The following is a 23,522-nucleotide window of genomic DNA, read 5'->3' as shown; positions in this document are numbered from 1 at the left end:
TTTTAAAAAAAAAGTTTTTAAAAAAGTCTTAGCTGATTTCTGATTTCAATATTAACATCACCCAATAGTAAAGAAAATACTACAACATTCTGGTAAGAACTTGTTCTGTTATCCAATCATTTTCCATTTAAGAAAACTTCTGTGGTTAACTACTCAAAATAAACTATGAATTTCATTCATGATTTGTCAACCTTAAAAAAATAGAAAAAAATACCTCTGCTCTTTTTCATCATATCTCAATAGTTACCTTTGGTTACTTTAATTATTCTTTTATTACAGTCCTACCCAATCTGATGCCTTCCAAAGGAACTACAACTCCCAAGGATTGGCTTTGGAACTGCTGGACCATACATATGGAAATTACAATTTAGGATTTCTGAGGAAACCCAAAAGGAAGAAGATAATTCTATAATTAATTATCAAGAAAGAACACAGTACTTAATGTGTGTGTGTGTGTGTGTGTGTGTGTGTGTATACATACATACATATATGGTATTCAGCTTTGTTCGTGTATTTTCCCATGTCATTATAATTGTGCTTTTAAAGTTGTAGCAACGTTTCAGCAAAAACCCATCTGCCATCATCAGGCTTCTGTATTGTATTTGTCTGAGTCAGACTTTCACAGTCTACCTGTCTAGTATGTACTGTGTAGATACTACACATGCATCACATCAAGACTGCCTTCAAAACAGACAGAAAAATAGCAGCCATCCTTAGAAACCCCAAAGATAAAATTGACCTGGAAAACCAAGGCATATACGAAGTCCCCTGTGCATCATGCCCAGCCACATACATTGGACAGACCAATAGAAGAATAAGTACCCACCTGGATGAACACAAAAATGCAGTAAAAAAGCTGGAACACACTTCCTCAATAGTCCAACACATGAAAGCCACAGGTCATAGCATCAACTTCAATGGCACCAAAACCCTAGCCACTATAGAAAACCCCAGCCACAGAATTATCAGAGAAGCCATAGAAATTGAAAAAAGACCCAAAAGCATGAGTAGAAGAGATGATTCCACCAGACTGTCAATTATTTGGAAGCCTGCACTCACAAACAAAAAAATCTCCACACCACTAGCCAGGCAAACACCTGGGCACAAACAGATCCCCCCTGATACCTCCAGCTCAAACACACCCCAGCCAGGCACCCAGATGAAACCTAGCTTCCTAACAAATTATAGCCATCCATTTACTCGGAGCCAAGTTGCACTAAAAGCCTCCAATACAGGAACACAATGTTGCCAGCCAATCAAGACACAAAAAAGCCACAAAACAGAAAGAAGATATTAGAAACACCAATCAAGCAGAACACAGCAAACTCCAAGACTAATAAACACAGACCAAGACTCCCAACCAATCAGGATGAAGAAAAAACCATTCTGGCACAGAAGTAGGCTAGCCCCAAAATTTAAAACTGAAACAACTGTAAGAGGCTGACTCACAGACTAACACAATACAGAAGCCTGATGATGGCAGATGAGATTCTGCTGAAACGTTGCTACAACTTTAAAAGCACAACTATAATGACGTGGGAAAATACCCGAACAAAGCTGAATACGATACATGTAAGTACCCACAAAAACTTAAGAAATATATATATATTTCCCGCATAAAATTGGAAGTATCTAGGCAACGTTTCGATGAAGTCTTTCATCATCTTCAGTCTTGTGTCTTCGGCTTTGTGCTTCTCGAAGTAATGCTTCTCGGAGTAATACACACACACACACACACATATTGTGTGTCTCTGTGTGTGTCTTTTCTGCACTTTCTCTTTTCTTTTTCCTCCTTTTATTTCTTTAATTTTGCATTTGTTTTTATCTTTTTAATTCTAATTTCTAATAATATTACTACTTTAAAAAAAGAATAATTGTTGCAGATGAGAATGTGCATGGCTGAAAGTGAACCACAGATCCCAAGTCATAATAGAGGTTCACAAAATAGGTGCAAAAAACAGAGCAAAGGCATTTTAGCTTAAAATAGTTTTGGAAACTAAAAATGTTTAGTGGTTTATTGAACAAGAGCGGGCAGCAGAGAAGACAGATTTGGAAAATAATTAACATTTTCCCTAGCTTCTTCATAATCGTAATTGTGCTGGGTTCTTTCAGCCCAATGCAGAAGATGTTTGTTGCAGAAACTTTGCCTTCGTTTAGGTTTAATCCAGAAGGCAATTTGGGGGAAATGCCCTCAGTTTCAGTTAAAATGATGTCTTCCTTTTCCTTTCCCCTAATGCTGAATTATAATCCCCAGTTGTCCTACCCTTAGCCACGCCCTTTGGAACTGCTGAAAGTTGTAATTCAGCAACATTTTGATGGGTTTAGGGTCACACCCTAGCCAAAAAATAATAAAATAATAAAAAACAAATAATAATAATAATAATTATGCATGTTATTCCTAATCTTAATTGATTTCATTGCCAGTGGCAATTTAAAACACTATGAGTAAGGTACAGGAAAATACAGCACAAATGAAATCATCTCAGTTTGCTGTGGCTATTACTGATATATCCTGACTGATTCAAAGAATGTAAAAATACGCAAATTTTACCTCAGCCATGAAGGGCCATGAAGAACCTTTTGAATGTGTAACTTGTTCCTAAACAACTGAAATCTACTGCCTTCAAAAACCTGTAACAATTTATTTGTTTATCACTATCTGGCAAAGGGCTATGGTCAAAATCAATCTCTCCCACATTGTTAAAACCAAACGCCTTCCTGCCCTAAATCTACCATAACAGGGGGAAAAAAAGACCGATCTTGCATTCTTCCAGGATATGAGCCTCAAGGGAAAATTCAGTGGATTTGCACAAATCCTTCAGCTGCCCTAGATTTGAACTATCAGACACCTTATTCAGTCATTCAGATTTATAGCACCAGAAATAATTCACTTCAAGTTTCCACGGTGGGAGTGAATCATTTTTTTCTAAGGAATGAGATGAATTAAGATCTGATTGAACAGAAGAGACCAATTAGTTGTTTATTGGGGCTAATATACCTTACAGGGAAATATGGATTGTTTTCCAATTTTTAGGCACAAAAACTTATCCGGTTTAAGATGCCCTGTGCTGAAACCAAGGAAGGAGAAAATAAAACTTTCATCATAATTAGGGAAAAAAAAACATGATTTAGGCCTCTCCAAAGCATTTTTCTTGAGAGGGAGGTTCCCCCCACCCATTCACTTTTTAAAGATCCGTGCAGAAATCACACTGTGATTAATGCAAAGCAGCATTCTGTTGCATTGTACGGACTTTCTCCATTAAATTCTTCTTAAATGGCATCATGAAATCATCAAAGTCCACTTCATAAGTAAAACGCTGCCGACGTAATTCCCTCTTTTTGAGAAGATCTTTTGTGGTTGCTTCAGGACTCCAAGACTTGAAAAAGAAAAGAAAAAAAACAGTTCTTAATCAACATGCAGCAGGATAGATTAAGGAATCACGTTGATCTGCTCTGAAAAAAAGCAAAGTTATTGAGTATGTCCTGGAGTGACTGTCTGGAATTCTCAGTCTATTAGTATTAAACCTATAGTATCATCAAGAATATGGTTGGTGAGCATCTATGCAGCAAGTGTGTTTGTCTCGTTAACCATCTCCCTAATGGAATTTTATACTATTAGGAGCATGTTATCAATAAACAGTAATGAATAATGGTGTGTAAGTTATTGCTACTTCTTTATATTCGGTATTCTCAAAGCAATAGCAGTAGCACTTAGACTTATATACCGCTTCACAATGCTTTACAGCCCTCTCTAAGCAGTTTACAGAGTCAGCCTATTGCCCCCAACCATCTGGGTCCTCATTTTACTCGGAAGGATGAGAGGCTGAATCAACCTTGAGCCTGGTGAGACTCAAACTAGCAGAATTAGCCTGCAATACTGCATTCTAACCACTGCACCACCACGACGCAGGAAATATATTCAAGTACAGGCAAGCTTATGAATACTTGGGAGAAGGTATTTTCTTGATAAATGAAAGTCTTCTATCACATTTGGTATAGCCCTCATGGGCCATATCAAATTTCTTTAAGGTCAAGATTTGGTTTGACAATAGTAATTATCTGACTATCCCTTGATCTAGACAAAGGATTTTTCAACTAGCCTCCTTGGGGAAAATTAACTATTCTAATTATCAAAAGGATTCCTATAGAACTGGATGGGTTGTCCACAGGGAGGGAGGTGAGTTTAAAAAAAGTAAAGATGGTGGCTATAACTATGCAAATAGAACCACATATCCTTCTTAAATGTATATCATGGATATCATACATGAAAGGAGAGCTTTGATTGTCTGCTGTATCTACCATATTTACTCTTTAACACACACGGCCATCTTCCATAGATGCCTCCAAATCAAAAGCATTAGGAAATTGTAGTATTATTCTTGAGATTGTAATTTTGGAGGCAGCATGCTTTTATGATCTGACTAGCTTAATGACAGTAGTATTTTAGGATTTTGAACTACCTGAGTTGGAACAAATGGGAAATATAAACTGAATAGGACACAGGGAACGCAATGATCTGAACTAGATCTGAACCCACCAGGAACATATTCCACAAAATTAGGAGCTCAGTGAATTATAACTCTTATCTATTTTATAGTGGTACGTACTCTCTGTGGTGTGAAAGTGATATTAAGCTTCTTTGTAACTCCTCTGGTTATCAGAGAATTCAGATAAACTACATTATCTTTGATGGATTCCTTCTCTTCTTCAAAAAGTGATTTCTCAACAATAGCCTCAAGGGGTTGTGGCATCTGAAATACACAATGTAAATTATATCAGGATTTTCAAGGCTTCATGCTGCGTTATGCTTATCTTTTTGCAATTAAAGAATTAAAGTCAAAGGCAAGTAGCTTAAATGGCTGGCACTTGAGAAGGATGTTTAGATTTAAACTTTGATTCTTTTAATTGTCAGGAAAAGGGAATGGAAGACCTGTTGCATTCGAAAGATCCCAGGTTCAATCATAATAATCTCCAGATAAGTCTGACAAAAAAACAAACAACCACCTCCACCCTACTTCAAACTCTTGAGAACACTTGACAGACTTCTGGATGGACCAATAGCATTACTATGAATGAAGCGCTTCCTTATTGTTCTTTTTTTTCCTACTGATAAGGACACTTCCCTTCCCTTGTCATGCTATTCTTCAAAAACTCTAACAAAACCTGAAGTATTTGCTTTATTGGCATGTAGTCTAGATAAGCTTCCATGGGGCAGAGTTTCCGGATCCCCCTGCCCAGTGTCACATGCTGAATTCAGCACGTAGGGATCTTTTCCTGTGGTGATTGTAGGGACTCAAGCAGAGAATGGATAGAAATTATGTTGTGGTCTTTTCGTGGTTCAGAAGGATCATTTCAATGAGCATCAAGGGGGAAGGGAGGGTGTTTTTGGTGCACCCCAATGGAAATCCCATGACATCATACCAGAGACAGGAATTCCCCTCCAGTCAACTTTCTCTTAAAGTGATTTTTCCAACCTTATGAAAAGGCAAAGCTATGAATGATTCAAGCCAAAGAATCTTGGTTATCATACCTCCTCTTTCACAGACTCCTTTGATTGTTCTTCAGACTTTGACTTGGGAAGAGCTGGAACTCCTGATGGAGCTGGAGTAGGAGTAGCAGCAGCAGGGGCTTTAGGCTTGGCCCCCTTTTTCCCTTTCTTCTTATCCCCTTTGACTTCTGTGGATTGTGGCAAGCGGTCCAAGGTATCTTGAATGAAGTGGATCAGTCGGTTGTCTGCGTAGGCCTTGGCGATTTCCAGTGAGTTTTGTCCTATTAAATAAAACTTATGGTAAATTCTGGGACATTCTCAGCTTCTCTGAACATAGAACTGAACAAATATTGTCCCTTTGCTGGATCTCTGGCTTAGACTTCAATCAGCTCTTGCTACAACTGTCTCCTCTTTGATCTTCTATTATCATACCCTGAGCTTCTGAACTCTGTTGAAAGGAACTCGCCCTTCTGATGACTTGGAGTGGAATCTTTCCCTAAATTCCTTTACTGGTTCCTTGTCCACCTGCAATCCAGCATAACTGCTTCCCTCTTACATTCAAATCTTCCATAGCTTTTATCTCACTGCTAAACAATCTTGGCACATCCCTTCCCGTGAGATCCAGACCTTCAGCTTCAGCAACCTTGGCTTTCCTAAAGATGTCTCACGTACTTATATGACTCTGCTCCTTCTTCTTCGTTGCCCCTTCCACAGCAGAGGTGGTATTCAGCAGGTTCTGACCAGTTCTAGAGAACCGGGAGCGGACATTTTGAGTAGTTCGGAGAACCGGCAAATCCCACCTCTGACTGGCCCCGCCCCCATTTATTCTCTGCCTCTCAAGTCCCAGCTGATTGGCTGGGTCTTCTTTTGTTGCCCTGCACAGGAGAATGGAGCTGGAAAGCAGGTTAGTGGGATGCGGGGGGAATGGGATTTTGCAGTAACCTTCCCCCAGGAGTGGGGAGGGAATGGAAATTTTACAGTAACCGTCCCCTGCCACATCCACCAAGCCATGCCATACCCACCAAGCCATGCCCACAGAACCAGTGGTAAAAAAATTGAATCCCACCACCGTTCCAAAGGCCTCTATGAGATCACTTGAGAGCCTTTCTTTTGCCAAGTAGGCCTTGATGCAGCCCCTATTCTTCTGATCCTCTTTGGAAACAAAATACTTCTTATTTTTCAAAATGTAATTTTATTAAAGTGTGGAGGAGAAAAAGGTTGCTCCCTGTAACTTATTTCCTGAACTGAGCTGCTTCTGTACCATCACAAATTAATATTGGCTTTTCAATAAATATATTTGGAGTTTGTATGGATGCTGCACTAAGAAACCAGATCAGATTTCTGATAAGCTTCCATCATTGTTTCATTTTCTTTGCATCAGAGGCACAAGAGGGGTGATATTCTATGGGTTGAGCTTGAATTGTTTAAATTACACTCTGTTCAATTGATTGTACAGTATTTCATGTTAATATCGCCAGGTTTCCAATAAAATTCTCCTCCACCACATTAAAAATTACACTATTCAGGCAACTTTGAAAGACGCTCTGGAAACAACTTCAATGCTTTTTTGGGGGGGGGGGTGGCAAAAGAGCACATCTGTCCCTGTGGCCTCAGCTGGCCATAGAGCTATGCTCTTAAGTGAGCCTGTGAAGTTCAATGCCAAAGCATGTAAAAGGATGAATAACTAATTAAAATGAGAGCTGGTACGATGTGGTGGTTAAATTGCTGGACTAGAAACAGAAGAAACCCAAGGGCCTGTCCTCACTTGGGCATGAAAGCCTGCCGGTTGACTTTGTGCAAGTCATTCCCTTTAAGCCTTGATCAGGATCATGCATTGTGACAAGGTGGCTGAAAAATAAAACTCCCATTTCCCCATGCGTTGATAGCTGCCCTCCAAGAACTGCTGTGAGTATAGTATAAAATGAGCAAACGTTACAGCCAAGCAAGACAGACGCCAGGAATAAAACTATAAGGCAGCTGGTAAAAATCAGCTGGAAAGAAAAAAAATGAATAAAGCAAAAAGTCAAGCCATCTATTTAGTCTGTTAATCAATACTTTAAAACCAATTAACTCCATAATGTTATTTAATAAGGGGAAAAACCCTTCCTTTCTATAGTTGCTTGTTTATCTGCATTTAACCTCTTAGCTAATAATACACTGAGTAATAATAGCAATAGCACTTAGACTTATATACCACTTCGCAGTGCTTTGCAACCCTCTCTAAGTGGTTTACAGAATCAGCATATTGTCCTAAATAATCTGGGTCCTCATTTTACCGACCTTGGAAGGATGGAAAGCTGAGTCAACCATGAGCCTGGTGAGATTTGAACTGTCAAATTACAGGCAGGCAGCAGAAGTAACCTGCAGTACTGCATTCGAACCACTGCACCACTGCGGCTGATAATGATAATAATGCAAAACTTTACCTCTTCGGTTTGCCATCTGCGCCTTAGCACCACTGTTGATTAAATACTGCACGGTGTCCAAGCGGCTGCTTTCAATACCCCTCATCAATGGGGTTGCATCATTGATTGAAACGGCATCTATTGTGGCACCAGCTTTCATAAGGAGTTCAGCAATGTCTTGCTGCCCTGCGTGGCAGGCATGATGGAGAGGAGTCCACATAAAATTGTCTTTGGCATTTACACTCGCCCTGTACGTAGAGAAAATAAGGACTCCGTAAGGCACGTTTGTGCTTTTCTAGCCAGTTCTTTGTATTCTTCAACTGATCCTAGACAAAGGGATTTAGTATTAATGGGTTATGGAGATGGCAAATAGCAGCCTATAACTGAATTCTCTTCCTTTGTTGAAATAATGCCAAAACTCTAATCTCTCAGCATCCCAATTAAATTAACTGGGAAATGGAGAGAGGATTTTTTTTTCTTTCTTTTGAAAGAATGAACCATTCAGCAAAAGCAACTGGCAGTCAATTTGAGTCTGATTAAAACAAAAGTAATGGCACCAAAGGTAAAGAAATGTATTGCAGTATAAACTGCAATTAACTGCATTACAGTGCAGCATAAACACTGTGGATTACAGCCTACTTTGGTCTGTGAAGCTGTACGAAACTAAATAGCCTAGGTAGGATCCTAGATATGAGCCACGTCTAGGGCTGCATACAAAGCTTGAACCCAAATTGTCCCATCTCTTGTATTTGATACCTTGGATAATTACCCTTTAAAACTTATTCATCATCACCTTTCCTTCTTTCTGCTAAATCCTAGATCTTATTTATTTTGCCACACTATTTTAATTCACTTTTAGGGAACAGGAGAACTAGTGATCTGGAGATAGTGAGGTGTTTGATTCCCTCACCCTCGAAGAGTATTTTTCCATAGTTCCCACTACTACAAAGGGATGCTTGTAGAAAAAAAAAAAGCGATTACAGACAAAGCGACTTTGATGGCACAAATTCAGATGACTTCCAATATGGGCTAAATGACAAATTTGTCAAGCACACCTAAGAAAGGCAAGTGTGTTCAACAAAATATCACAGCTTAACCAGATGCCATGCCTCCTTCTACAGGACTCTATCCTCTTCATCTTGGTTTTACATTCTTGGCTTGCCTCCACAACTGACTAGGATAGCCTTGCAGTTCAATAAAGAACCCAACAAGCTTTAAAATATGCTCTATCCTAGGGATCTCCAATCTTGGCCATTTTAAGACTTGTAGACTTCAACTCCTAGAATTCCTCATCCAGCAAAGCTCTATCCAACATTAAATCTACAATGCCCTGGTCATCACATGGTCATCAACCTCACCCTAGAAACCTACCACCAACCCAACCTTGGGTTTTTTGACCGTGGAATTCTGTTCTTAGATTCCTGGCAAGTCATTAAAAAAAAGTTAGCTCACCCCTTTTCGAGAAGGAACTGTACTGCTTCCATGTTGCCACTTGCACAGGCAGCCATCAACGGAGTCTTATAGAAATGGTCTCTGATGTCTACCGGTACCCCTGCCTCAAATGCTTTTTTTATAGACGACAGGTCCCCCTCTTTGGCAAGATAATTGATGTTGGCATAGTTCTTTGGTGGGTCATCAACGTACCACCAGGAATCATCCTGCAAGGGATGTTCTGGAGGGTGATCCCGATTGAACCGAGTGCAGTCAGTTACATTTTGATAAGTTTCAATCATGTATTCTGGGGGTCCCCCGTCTGTCCGACGAGGGCGAGAGCTCTCTGGAATGACACAGATTGGCATTGGCATGGCAAATTTTCCTTTTTTGCCTTTTGCTTTCTTGGGCTTCTTCTTCTTTGGACCATAACTCCCAAGGAGGAAAGCCTTCTGCAAATACCGGTTGCCCTTCAGAAATTCTTCAATGTTAACTCCTGCGGCACGCGTTTTCTCATGAACCTGAGCTATTGTACGTAGCTGCTCTGGCTCAATAAATGGATACCTTTCCTCAATAATAGATACAAAATCTTCCTTGGTCACAGTCCCATCCCCTCGATCATAATGCTCAAATGCTTCACGAAGGCTTGCCTGATTTTCTCCAGACCAATCGTGCAACCTGATAGCCCAGGGTGGATTGGGATCCTTAACCCCAGGTTTGGGTTTGGAAAATTTGGCAAATCGCCGCTCAATTTTACGTATCTCCTTTGCAGCGGCTTTGAATCCCCCTTCTTTAGCCACCTGCCTCGGTACCTTCTTCTCTAAGTTTCTCCAAGTAGGATCACAACCTACAAATTTAGAAGAAGTACATTGAAAACAAGTTGTGGCTGGAGACCAGGAGTAGTGTGAATCTACGATTCTCAACCTATCGTCCGTGCACGCCCGGGGAAAGCGTGATGTCATCACAGGATCTGCGAAAGCTTGAAGAAATGTTATGATTTAAATCTTAAGTCTTGGGTGTCCATGGCCATGGTCTGTGGCCACAAAAAGTATTTAAAGAAGGTCCATGGTGAAGAAAAGGTTGAGAACCACTGGGGTAAACATTTCTTGAAACACAGAGCAGTGAACATCACAGCTGCTGAAATTCTGTACTGACTGTTTATTGCTGACTGGTGAAATTATTAAGGTAGAATGTTGCAGACACAATATCGTCATGACTGTATTTTATATGGAACCCACACTGTGATGATGCAGGATCCTATCTTATATGACAGTTGTAGGTACAAAAGATTGCTTCTGCAAATACTAGACCAACATCATCAGGAAATCAGGTGGTAACCTTGAATATCCACCTGGTAAATGTTCCTGACAAAATATAACCTGAACAGAAATAATGTGTTGGATCCAAACCAAGACTCAATTGGTGTGTGTGTGTGTGTGTGTGTGTGTGTGTGTGTGTGTGTGTATGTATATGTATATGTATATTTGTTTTCTTAAGTTTTCGCGGGTACTTACATGTATGGTATTCAGCTTTGTTCGGGTATTTTCCCACATCATTGTAGTTGTGCTTTTAAAGTTGTAGCAACATTTCAGCAGAATCTCATCTGCCATCATCAGGCTTCTGTATTGTGTCCGTCTGTGAGTCAGACTTTAAAACTGAAATGGCTGTGAAAGTCTGACTCACAGACGAACACAGTACTGAAGCCTGATGATGGCAGATGAGATTCTGCTGAAATGTTGCTACAACTTTAAAAGCACAACTACAATGACGTGGGAAAATACCCAAACAAAGCTGAATAATATATATTATTATATTTTTGAAATCTGCTTTGCTAATACAAGTGACAAAGTCAGGTATAAACCTAATAAGATATATCTATATCTATATCTATATCTATAGATATAGATATATAGATATATATATAGATATATATAGATAGATAGATATAGATATAGATATATAGATAGATATATATAGATATATAGATATATCTTATTATATATATATCTTATATATATATCTTATTAGGTTTATACCTGGCTTTGTCACTTGTATTAGCAAAGCAGATTTCAAAAATACACAATATAAAACATGACGTTAAAAGCAATAAATTAACAAAAAAATCTTCACAAAGAGATGTTTTTACAATTGTTCTTAACACCAAAGGAATGAGGTTGAACACACCTATCTAAGGGAAAGCAATATAAACCTGAAGCCAGGGGTGGGATTCTACCAGTTTTCCCCTATTCGCTAGAACTGGTTGTTAACATTTTAAGCAGTTCAGAGAACTGGTTGTTAGAAGAAATGACTGGCTTAATCCTGTAAGGAAGGTAGGAAGGAAACATTCTGGTGTTGCTTACAGAAACTGCCTCTCCGTTAACCCTCATTACATTCTTGGCAGGACTAGACTTCCTGTCTCTGGAATTTCTCTGGATTTTTTTCCCCTTCTTTGCTGGTACTTTGCTTGTGTGGATTGACCATTCAAAGTTACAATGGCACTGAAAAAAGTGACTTATGACCATTTTTCACACTTATGACTGTTGCAACATCCCCACAGTCATGACAGGCCAGGCAAGGAGATTCATGCCTCAATGTGAGTGATATTGAGTTGGCCACACCCAGCCAATAACATGCCCACCACCTAAGCCACGCCCACAGAACCAGTTGTTAAAAAATTTGAATCCCACCCCTGCCTGAAGCCCATACAGAAGAAGGGCCTAAGTTTCTGAAAACTTCAGGGCGCCAAAGGATAGGTCCTCTACTCTGAGTAACCACACAGGTTCAGCTTGGAAGAGGCAGTCTATTGGATAGTCAGGTCCCACGCATTTGGTGTTTTAAAGATGAATTGACATCCAGTAGAGATCTTTCAGTGGACAGATTAATTGATTCCTATATCTTGCACTAGTTAGTTTATCTGTTGCATTTGGTATCAACCACAATTTTCAATAGCAGCCCCACATTCAGATTATTGGTTCAAGCTGAACTGAATACAAAATTCAGTCTCACTTCATAGACAAGGCCAAATACCAATTGGGACAGTCCATGGACTTTAATGGAACACATGAAATTTCAAGCCTCTCTTGACTGGGCAAGACTGAACACTGAAGTACTAGAAGAGAAGAAGTCTAGGTAGTCCATTACCATCTGATTATTTCAGGAAGACAAACTGTTGTGTGACAGTTAAATAGTACACTGATTGCATTCTTACAATATTTTGACCATAGTAATATACTGTTTCACCAAACTTTGGGAAGAAGCTTTTGACCAATGAGATGGAATATCCATGGACCGTGGTCATACTACATCCCTGCTCTCCTGACTTGATCTACTTCATGACAGTTTGGAAACATAAATACATGCTTGGTTTGTAATTTCATTCAGGATTTAATCTTGGATATTTATTTTATCAGGAATGGACCTGGAATTGAGTTCCCATCTTCGTTGATTAGATCACAGTTGGAAAGGAAAAAAGGCCAACCAATGGTTTGGTATAAGCCGCAACGAGTTCAAAGATCAAACATCTAAAACTCTACATTTACTTTAGAGGCTCTTTGTTCTCTATCATTTATAATTTACCTCTTTGACCGATAAACTTGCAGCACTCGGCAAAACCTCCAGCAGCGGCATAATGAAGAGGTGTGTTTCCATTCATGGCTATAAGGCCCACATCTCCATTGTAGGCAGAAATAATCCTCAGAATCTGGGGAAGGAAGTCCATGTTATTACGTGCAAAAGCAAACATGTGGACACTAATAACAACCATCAAATTGAGTTTATTTTGAGCTGCAGCAAACACAGACTGAAACAATTCACTGAAACAATTTAAAAACTACTACTGTCAATATAACACAGAATAATAGTGATTAAGATAGGTGACTGTATATTGGCACACAGGCAACATTCCTACATGGTAATCCTTTTTACAGAAGGAGAAAGGATTTATTTTTTTTAATCTTTTGGGGCAAAACTGTATTTTCACACTTGTTCTGCTTTTTTTTTTTTTTAGTAAGAGGGTAAGTTTGATATTCTGGGCTCTGGGAGCTCTAAAAACGAAGCTTAGATGGGGTATGAGAGACCTACCTTGCTTGCGTTCAAAGAAGTTCTTCATTAAATGGATATTTGCACTGGGTGCATGTGCTGAGAGAAGCAAAGACACCGATTTCCTCTTTTTCTTATTCCAATCAAACACACACAAGCTTTGAAGTCTTTGAATAGCTTTGAATTAAAATGATCACGTCTTTGAGAACTTGATCTCCACAGTCAGTTAAATCCCAGGACAACTTTGCCCGCCAGGCATCTAACTTCCAATAAGTTACTGCAGGGCAGGGGTGCCGAACTCAAGGCCCACGGGGCCATCCCGGAAACTGTGAAAGACTGGCCTGCGGTGCCTCTGCCAGTGCAAATGGAACTCTGTTTTTACTGGCAGAGGGTTGCAGGAGGTGGTTGCAGCTGAAAAAGGACCTCGGGAGCCCATTTTCTCTGGCAGAGCGCTTGGTCCACCACAGGTGCCCTGACACCAGTGATGTTGAACTGGCCACACCCATCCTGGCCACGGCCACCGCAGTCCCCTGAGGTCAAACACAACTCTGATGCGGTCCTCAATGAAATGGGAGTTTGACACCCCTGAGCTACTGCATGAATATCGACCTGCCTCTGCAAATCAGCTTTCTTCTTACTTACTTGTCCCCATTTATCTGTATTTACTCCCTTGTTCTTGTTTGTGTTCATACTTATACTTGTTATCTTGTACATGTTTGACAAATAAGCAAACAAATAAATAAATATTTTTGGAGCTTTGCAGATTTAAAGGTGCTGTCCCAAATCCTGTGTGGTCCTAGAGCTAATGGAAATTGCAAAGCTCCATTTTAAGAGCAAGCAACCAGCTCAACTGAACTTGCTGGATATACATCAGCCAGGATGCTATTTCTCTTAACAAAAGTTTAGGAGGCGGGGAAGAGTAAATAGCACTAATAGTGAATGCTGAGGCCCAAACTGATAGAAAGAGACAAAGTTGGCTCCTCCCCATGCCTCACAACTGTTCCACTGAGTTTAAAGTAACTGGTGTAAGAAAACTTAAAACAGGCAGACAAACAAGTGAGTTTTTCCCCGGGGGATTCATTTGGGACAAATCCCCGGCCTAGTAACCTCGAATCTTAATGAAGACAATCCTCAGAGTGAAGGCTTCTAAACAAAGCAGCAGGAAATATTTAAACATTTAAACCGATACACTTCCAGCAAAGACCGTGGAGGAGAAATCAATTTAACAGGATGACAGAATGACAAACACAACCCCGAGCAGTAATTCTCCATCGAGTTTCCTTCTTCCTTCCATCAAATGTGATTCTGGGAATGCATTAGCATAGCACAGTAATGAAAATGCTCCTTGTTCTGCTACCAGGAGGAGGAAAAACTAGCAAATGGTAACAAAACTCATTCCTTCGACAGCAGCACCCATTGATGTGAATAGGTCAATTGAAGATCTTAAAATGCTGTGTATTTCTGTAAATCACATTGATGGAGAATTGGGGAAATTCAATTCAGAACTGCCCTTTCTTGACAGCCACAGTCCTTCTCCAGTTCAAATCTTTTATCCATCTCTGGGCCTCTAGTCACTTTCACATTTCCCCGCTCTCCTCTATGACCTCCTGCTGCTAGGACAGCCTCCCCCATATTACCAACCCATAGGGAAAAAAACCCAAGTATTCCAGAATTCCCTTTCTAGTTTCTTTCCGATTATTAGTAATTAACCCAGAGAGATCCTTGGTTGGGTACCTTTGTTTCTGACAGCATCAAGAAAGAATACCTCAAAAAACCCTCCTTTGGCAGCAAAATGGGCAGCATGGTGTCGCTCGTTGTCAAAAACATTAACATTCCCACCTCTCTCCAGGATACCCCGGACCACCTCTAAAACCCCTTCTCTTGCTGCTTCCATCAAGGCAGTGCGGCCTGTTGCCTGCAAATCAGAGAGACAGGATTATAGGGTTTTTTTTCCCGAATTTCAAAGGAGACAGAAAAGCAAGCAAAGTTTCTAGAGATAAAAACCATATGCAGAGATTCAGAATTGTCCAAAGAAAGCTTGTTTTGTTTAACCTCTTACTTGGAAACAGAGGCTACATTTTGACCTGGATCAATGGCTCTCCAGCTACAAGCTAGGATCCTAGCAGGAAGTGTATATCACGCCTCTTAAGAACGTTCTTTCCCTTCAATAAGGGTTTCTCAATTGGTTAAGTCCAGGAGACCAAGCTGCATGGACACATAGAGTGTGTGATATTTTCCCAATCAAAATGGCCCTTATCTTTACGATAGCCTTCTCTTTGATGTATTTGTTTTTCCAAAATGCTGATGAATTGATGCTGCTTTACACGTGGAAACACTATAAGCAGGAGCGGTTTACATTACACATCCTTGCCATGTAAAATGGCAGCAGTCGTGAATTCTGCCACTGCCCTTTGCACAAAATGTTCCTAAATATCTTACTGTTTCATCCCAAGCACTCCACTTAAGGTGTTAGAACACCAAGAATGGCATTAAGAGTTTTGGATCATGTAGAATAATTAGGGCACGGTTTGGACCTGCACGCAAGTACAAACAAGAGCATTTCTTGCTTTGTTTTCTATGATACACCGGTGTGTTTTGGGAAACCTATGTTGGACAAGCTATTGCCCTCCATGTTGCCCTGACTTTTATAAGGCAGAGCCTGCCACATGCTCCTTTAAAAAAAAAAACACATTGTATTGTGTGTGTTTTTTTTGCCACCGGTTAATGCGTTCCAATTTCAGTCAGTCCAAATGACTGAACAAAATGAAGTGTCCAAGGTACCCGCTTAAAATGTTAAGAATGCTCTTACTGGGTTTGTTGCATTGGGATCTGCTCCTCTTTCCAAAAATGTCATACATATCTCTTTGATCTCGTGGGCTTGCTCACAGGCTTGTACGAAAACTGGCTTCCCCTCAAAAGCACAGTTGTTAACATCCGCTCCAAATTCGAGGACCATCTGAACACAGCGGAAGTGCCGCTTGGTGGGCAGAATGCAATAAAATAGCACTCCTGGAAAGAGCACACAGCACTATGGCTTAAAAAAGCAAATGTCCACCACGCTGAACACAAGCTACCACACCACTAAGGGAATTGAAACATTCGGTCTGGTCTTCCTGAAAAACCCTCCCGCCAAACAAAGAGGACACAGGACTTGTCCTACCTTTTCCTTCTGCATCCACTATGGTCATATCTGCCTCGGCCTGGACCAGCACATCCAAGGCCAAGTCATGGCCAAGTTCTGCCGCTTTCATCGCGGGGGTGCGCCCCATTCGATCTTGGACATCGGGGTGAGCGCCAAGCTCTAAAAGAAAGTTGCACATGTCAATGTCGTTGGCCACAGAAGCCAGGTGAAGGGCACCGTCTCCATTTTCTGGCTCGGTGAAATTGATGAGTTCTGGGTATCCAAGCTTGGTGAGCTTTTCAATCTGTTTCTTGTCCTTCTGGCGAACACACTGAAGGACTTTATAGATCTGGAGGTTTTCAAGCCTCTTGTCAGCCAAAGCCATGTTCAATATCCCGAGGAAAACTCTCCCCCTAAAGAAAGATCCTGAATAAGAAAAAGAAAACAATAACAAAAAGAGGGAATCAGTCCACTCTAAATTCTTCAAGTTTCATGTTACGGTCATGGTATTTGGTAGCTAACAACACCTGTGATGGGCAATTTGCATTCAGTGGATTTAGAATGGAGGATAGGTTGTGTAGGGCTTTGGATTCAAAGGGGGGAAAAAGATGCTTTGGAGTGTGCTGGATGGCTCAAGTCTACAATGCTTTAAAGCAGTGGCCCCCAACCTTTTTTGTTCCACGGCCCGGTACCGGCATCACAAAATGATCCGCGGCCCGGTACCGGCATCAGCACACATGACAAGGCAAGGCGAGCCGAGCGACCGGCCAGCCAGCCATCCCCCGCTTCTCCCCGCCACCTTCAACTTCTCCTTTGTACCTTTGTCGATGGGCTTCGGGATGGTCGCTCGGCTCGCCTTGCCTTGGGTGCTGAAAGAATCCTCGCGCCTTAGTTTTGTTCAAAGCCGCCCCCCCGCCCTTTGATGAAACTAAGGCGCAAGGATTCCTTCAGGACCCAAATGCCGCTTTCCAACCGGAAAAGCTCACCGGAAGCACTTTCTCATCAAAACAAGATGGCGGCGCCCAGCAAACCGGCGACCCGGTAGAAAATGTTCCACGGACCGGTACCGGTCCAGGGCCCAGTGGTTGGGGACCCCTGCTTTAAAGCATCTGCATCTTTTCCCAGGATCACAATACTTCCTACAGAGTTGAGTTTTTTCCCAGTAAAACATACTTTTTAGTTTAAAAAAGGTAGGGCAACTTGGACCTTAGTTATGGACTACATCCAGAATTCCTGGTCAGCTTCTTATTAAACAGTTCCTGTCTGAACCTGAAGCAACTGCTCAGCCCAGGAGGAACTTTCAAGCAAAGGAATCTGGGAGTTGAAGTCATAGTAGCAAAGCTAATCCAGTCCTGGTTTAAAAGTGGGCCATAGATTTTGCTCCTGCGCACTCTGAACACTTTTCCTCGAACCTGAACACTCTCACCCAAGAAAGGTTCAAGAAATGGGTGTACATCCTTTACCCCAATATTGTCCTGGCATCAAGTTCCCTCCTGTGGCATACAAGGATGCAACAAAAGAAAAGTGAGATTAAGGGTAAACCATTTCCCCTTTTGGTTAGCTTTTATATCCCCCAGTTCTGGGAACAGCAAAGAACAAAGGCACCAAGCCACTGTCTGAGGACTGCTGGAGCACTGTGGGGTTGCTAGGTTCTCATTGGATTAATCAATTAAATGAGAGTACGCTGCTTTCATTGCTAGAGAGAGAAAACTTTGCCAGGCATTTAGTCCCATTTAAAGGTAAAGGTTCCCCTAGCACATACATGCTAGTCATTTCTGGCTCTAGGGGGCAGTGCTCATCTCCGTTAAAAAGCCGAAAAGCCAACACTGTCCAAAGACGACTCCATGGTCATGTGCTGGCATGACTAAACACTGAAGGCGCACGGAACACTGTTACATTCCCACCAAAGTGGTTCCTATTTTTCTACTTGCATTTTTACAGGCTTTCAAACTCCTAGGTTGGCAGAAGCTGGGACAAGTAATGGGAGCTCACTCCATTACACGGTGCTAGGGATTCGAACTGCCAAACTGCTGACCTTTCTGATCGACAAGTTCAGCATCTTAGCCACTCAGCCACCCATCCCCCTTAGTCCCATTTAGAGCCTCGTAATAACACAGCAATAGCAATAGCACTTAGACTTGTATACCACTTCATAGTGCTTTACAGCCCTCTCCGAGTGATTTACAAAGTTAGCATATTGCCCCCAACATTCGGGGTCCTCATTTTATCAACCGTGGAAGGATGGAAGGCTGTGTCCTGTCAGGAGAAGGCATCCTTGATATATATGCTAAAGTCAGCCTAACAAAATAAGGATAAAGCTGGATAAGGGGTTGTAGAGTAAGGCTTTCCAACAAATAATCACAACATGTGGAAATAAGGATGGATGTGATAAAGGCTGTATGGCAGCTCAGTTTTTGTCTCCAAAAGATTTGTTGTTGATGCCTACAAAAGCATTGAGCGCCTGTTTGTCCCATCTTAAAGCAGGTGTGATTTTTTTTTTCCCCGTGTGTTGCTGTAGTCCTTCCTAACTTCCTGATCAATTTTGGTGCCATAGCTCTACAATATCTTAACTGTGATGGCACTTAACTATTTCTGAAACACTTCTGCCTCATACATGTTTATGAAGTCTTTACAGCACTCCCAGTTCAAAACGAGGCTATTTTGCACATCTTCAGTGCACTGGCTATTCAAATGGTTTCACATAGATATTATGAATTAATAATATATCCTCCCCTCCTCCATGTTGTGGAAACCATGAATCCGAGAGCATATGCTATCGCATGCAGCTCAAGTCAGTTAGCCAATAGCCGCTACTGCAGCTATCACTTTTACTTTTTATTAACATCACAGAAGTTATAATGTGATATATATCTATATCATACACAACATAATTCAAACAATGCACCTTATCCATCGTAGAGCAGCAATACTATAGATATTAACAGATGGTTTCCACTTCCAAGTTTTTTTCCCCAGTCCAGTTCTTATTAGCATCTTACCTTATTTTCATTGCCTAATCCTCTGGCTCATTCCATTGCCAGATGTGTATATTTTCAAACTGTAAGGTTTGTGAGGAAGAAAATAATAACTACGTTTTATAAAGCTCATACCAATCAATTCCCAGGCCTCCAAACCTGAGTCCCTATTGTGTAGCACATTACAAAAACGATGGCTTTTTGGTGGGCTTGTGATCGTTTTCAATCTAACACGTTCTACTCATTTTTTAAAAACCAGCTTAACCATTCACATAACTTTAGTAGGAATTGGGGCTGCGGTGGCTTACATGGTAAGATGCTGGGCCTGCATACCACTGAAGCCGGCAGCTCAGTGGCTCGATTCCTGTGAGTTAATAAACCCCAAAGGGACAAGAAAGGAGCCTCCACAACTGCCTGCCAGCATTCAGGCATCCCGCGGGTAAAGATAACACCACCCGAAAAATTCCTTTCACAGAAGCAGCCAGCCACCTCAGTGATCCCTGGCTAACACGTGCTATACAGTAAGTAAGTAAGTAAGTAAGTAAGTAAGTAAGTAAGTTAAGTAAGTAAGTAGGAATTCAAACAAGAAAAAGACTCGGTGAGAAGCTTAAGAAAGCATAGACTTGGCTCAAATACCCAGGAAAAGTTAAATATACTCAGATTTTGGGAACAGTCACTGATGTCTAGACAACCAATTCTGGAAAAAAAAACAAGATTCAGTCTATCCCCTACTCTTTCATCTCCTATTTACATCAGGAAATAAATGACCTGAGGCCACTGATCAAGCTACTCTATAACCGATAGTTGTAATCACGTACTTCAGTGCATCGTCTTCAACGCCTGTTGTCAGGCTGCCTTCAACAGAATTCACTTCCAAATAAGCGGAATGTAGAATGCAACTCTGGAGATTCCAAACTTTTTTTTTTTTTTTTTGGCCATTCCACAACTTAGAACCCAGGGAAACAAAACAAAGGCATCTAAATAAATTCAGATTCATATAGGCCCATCAATCCCAGGCACATCAACTCAACCCACAAAGTGAGTCTCTTTAAAAGTCCAACATCGTAAACGAAGCTTTCATAAGCATGCTAAGCAGTTTCACGTTCACTGACGTGTTGCTGCCAAAGGCAGGCCTGTTTATACACAAAGGCCAGAGAATGCCTGCATTCGTCCACATTTCCATCGTGTATTAGAAAACGGAGTAGGACCTCGGAAGACTTTTAAAAGGGTGAAGCAGGATGTGTTTTTGTGACCCAGAGTTCACTTGCTAGCTGAATACAGAACACAGAATAACAACGTTGGGGGGGGACCTTAGAGGTCTTCTAGCCCAACTCCCTGCTCAAACAGGAAACCCTATACCAGGGGTCGGCAACCTTAAACACTCAAAGAGCCACAAAAGTCCTAACTGGAAGCACCCTGTTCAATCCTGGAGCCAACCAGACTCTATGGCAATTCCCCTACCATAGAGTCTCCTCCTAGCACAGCGTCCTTTTTCCTCTACCTGTCCTAACCAAAAGTCCTATCAATTGTGGAGCCGACTGGCAACAGGGAGCCGCAGCAGAGGGAAGAAAAAGCCACATGCCGCTCCAGAGCCTCAGGTTGCTGACCCCTGCCCTATACCAAGGGTCTTCAAACTTGGCAACTCCCAGAATCATACATTGCAATGTCCTACCTGTCAATTAATACTTCAGCTTCAACCATAACAATACAAGAGCGCACAATAGATACAAACTCAAGGTAAACCACACCAAACTTGATTGCAGGAAATACGACTTCAGCAACAGTGGTCAATGTCTGGAATACTCTATCTGACTCTGTGGTTTCTTCCCCAAACCCCCAAAACTTTAACCTTAGACTGTCTACTATTGACCTCACCCCTTCCCTAAGAGGTCTATAGGGGGCGTGCATAAGCGCACCAAGGTGCCTACCGTCCCTGTCCTATTGTTTCTTTTATTTTTATTTTTTATTTTTCTTGTATGTATCCATGTACTCATAACTGTGTTTTTACTTATGACTATTACCTTGTAAGCAATTGGCAAAAATAAATAAATACAAATACAAATACAAAAAAATGCCTGAGCTAACATGACTGGAGGAGGAGGAATTCTGGGAGTTGAAGTCCACAAGTCTTCAAGCAGTCAAGTTTGAAGACTCCTGCCCCATGCAATTTCAGACAAATGTCTTGTTAAAAATTTCCAGTGTTGAAGCACCCACAACTTTGGAGGCAAGTCGTTCCAGGGATTAATTGCTATCTGAACCCTTTTTTTTTTCCCCCTCCATACAAAAGCCATAGGCCAAAATCAATCCTTCACCACTAGCGGAGACCTGCACAGACATGCTTGTATCTACCCTTCAGCACCCACCTAATGGTCTCTCCTCATCCCCACCTGATGTGGAGACGTTGTCGAGACACCTCTGGAGGGCGCCCCTGTTGGAGAAGGTCGGATGACATCATCTAAGTCCAGGCCATTGTTGCCCCGTTTTGTTTTCCCTCCTTTTTTTTTTCCCCTCCTCTTGCATTTCGTCCAACCTGCTCCCTTCGAGCCACCTTTACCTGCAACCTGGCCGATGCTCCAGGAGAGCAGGACGACTCGCCGGAGCGCATGACTTCTTCCAAATTCCAGTGGCGGGCGGCTGCAGCTTGGAGAGCCAAGGCTGTTTCCCGCCGGCGGCGGCGGCGGCAGCGGCAACAACCGGAGCCGCGCAACCCGGAGGATTCAGGCGAAAAGGAGATTGTTAGCCAGGAGCTCCTATAGCAACAGAACCGTGGAAGAAAGCAGGCGCGCCGGCACATGCGTAACAATGGGAGCCGCATCCAGCCCTGCCGCCCCGGATCCATGGTGCTTGCTGAGCTGCATTCATCCCACCTCGCGATCACCGGGTTGGGGGTGGGGGGAGGCGGGGAGGGGCGAGGGAAATGAGTCTTCCACCCGCGGGGAGGGAGGGGCTGCTTAGGGCAACGAGTGGGGGAGGTCTTTGGGCTGCGGCTCGCGATCGATGTCTTTTGCTTCTCTCAGCGGAGGGCGGGTTGAAAAACCCCAAAACTACAATTGCTGGAATAAAAGGTGATAAATAAAAGGTGGAGGTCTTTTTCTTTCTTTCTTTCTTTCTTTCTTTCTTTCTTTCTTTCTTTCTTTCTTTCTTTCTTTCTTTCTTTTTTGAGATCGTTGCAGTAGCTGGCTGCAATATTTCAGAAATCTCAAGGACTCTCCAGGCTCCTAATGGGGTTTTAGGATGTGATGTCTGAGCAAGCCTGCACTTAGTTTTTGGACCACTGACTTGGCTCCTGTGTGGTTGTAAACCCCACCATTTCTCAGAAGTTGGAACAATAGTCTACATGACAATGATCTTTCCTTTGCAGACAGAGACTTATCCCATGGACCATCTTCTCCCATGGTCTTGTGTGGGACATTCATGGGGTCTAAGGTCTCCTGTGATATCCCAAAGGTGCTTTTTCAAGAGGCAACTGGACTTTCTGGTTTTCCTTTGAAGACGATTCACTTCTCATCCAAGAAGCCTTCTTCAGCTCTGAAGAAGCTCCTTGGATGAGAAGTGAAACGACTTCAAAGAAAAACCAGAAAGTCCAGTTGCCTCTTGAAAGAGCACCTTTGAGACAACCATAGGATAGGATAGGATAGGACAGGATAGAACAGAACAGAACAGAACAGGAGTAGAGTAGAGCAGAGCAGAGCAGAACAGAACAGAACAGAACAGAACAGAACAGAATTCTTTATTGGCCAAGTGTGATTGGACACACAAGGAATTTGTCTTGGTGCAAATGCTTTCAGTGTACATAAAAGAAAAGACACATTCATCAAGAGTCAAGAATCATCAGGTACAACATTTAATAATAGTCATAGGGTACCAATAAGCAATCAAATCATACTATATGGAAACAGTCCATATAAATGGTTAGGATATATGCAACAAGGTTACAGTCATACAGCCATGATCTGGATGGCTGAGAATCTCCATAGACATTTAGCTATATTTCCTGTGATACTTATCCCAAGACAATTTCTGACTGTTTTCCATATGTTCTCCAATGTCAGCAAAACTACCTA

At 41.7% G+C, this 23,522-nt stretch overlaps 1 protein-coding gene across 2 annotated transcripts; it reads right to left on the bottom strand.

The window, feature by feature from the left end:
- Window positions 1-2,954: 2,954 nt before the first annotated feature.
- On the bottom strand, window positions 2,955-22,266 carry ANKEF1 (ankyrin repeat and EF-hand domain containing 1). 2 transcript variants are annotated; one of them, XM_026710392.2, is made up of 10 exons: window positions 22,013-22,266; window positions 16,523-16,909; window positions 16,172-16,371; window positions 15,128-15,277; window positions 12,901-13,024; window positions 9,346-10,171; window positions 7,915-8,141; window positions 5,531-5,769; window positions 4,608-4,751; window positions 2,955-3,377 (listed from the first exon to the last, which is right to left on the bottom strand). In XM_026710392.2, exons 2-10 carry the CDS (start codon window positions 16,866-16,868, stop codon window positions 3,216-3,218), a joined length of 2,418 nt encoding a protein of 805 aa, XP_026566177.1. In that variant the 5' UTR covers window positions 16,869-16,909; window positions 22,013-22,266; the 3' UTR covers window positions 2,955-3,215. The 2 variants fall into 2 exon arrangements, with proteins under 2 accessions (XP_026566177.1, XP_087775097.1); XM_087918971.1 differs by lacking the exon at window positions 4,608-4,751 and having other exon boundaries at window positions 3,117-3,377; window positions 22,013-22,109.
- Between the last annotated feature and the right edge of the window lie 1,256 nt (window positions 22,267-23,522).

Source organism: Pseudonaja textilis, chromosome 1 (genome assembly GCF_049901715.1).
Source record: "Pseudonaja textilis isolate UNSWEBS1 chromosome 1, rPseTex1.2, whole genome shotgun sequence".
Lineage (NCBI taxonomy): Eukaryota > Metazoa > Chordata > Lepidosauria > Squamata > Elapidae > Pseudonaja > Pseudonaja textilis.
Note: the sequence above shows the minus strand (reverse complement) of the source record. Positions and strands in the feature narration are given on the sequence as shown.

Coding starts and splice junctions, on each gene's coding strand:
- ANKEF1 (XM_026710392.2), bottom strand. CDS start 16,868: ATGGCTTTGGCTGACAAGAGGCTTGAAAACCTCCAGATCTATAAAGTC. Junction 15,278..16,171: donor ATCCCAATGCAACAAACCCA/GTAAGAGCATTC, acceptor TCTGATTTGCAG/GCAACAGGCCGCACTGCCTT. Junction 13,025..15,127: donor CCAAAGGAGGGTTTTTTGAG/GTATTCTTTCTT, acceptor TTCCTTCCCCAG/ATTCTGAGGATTATTTCTGC.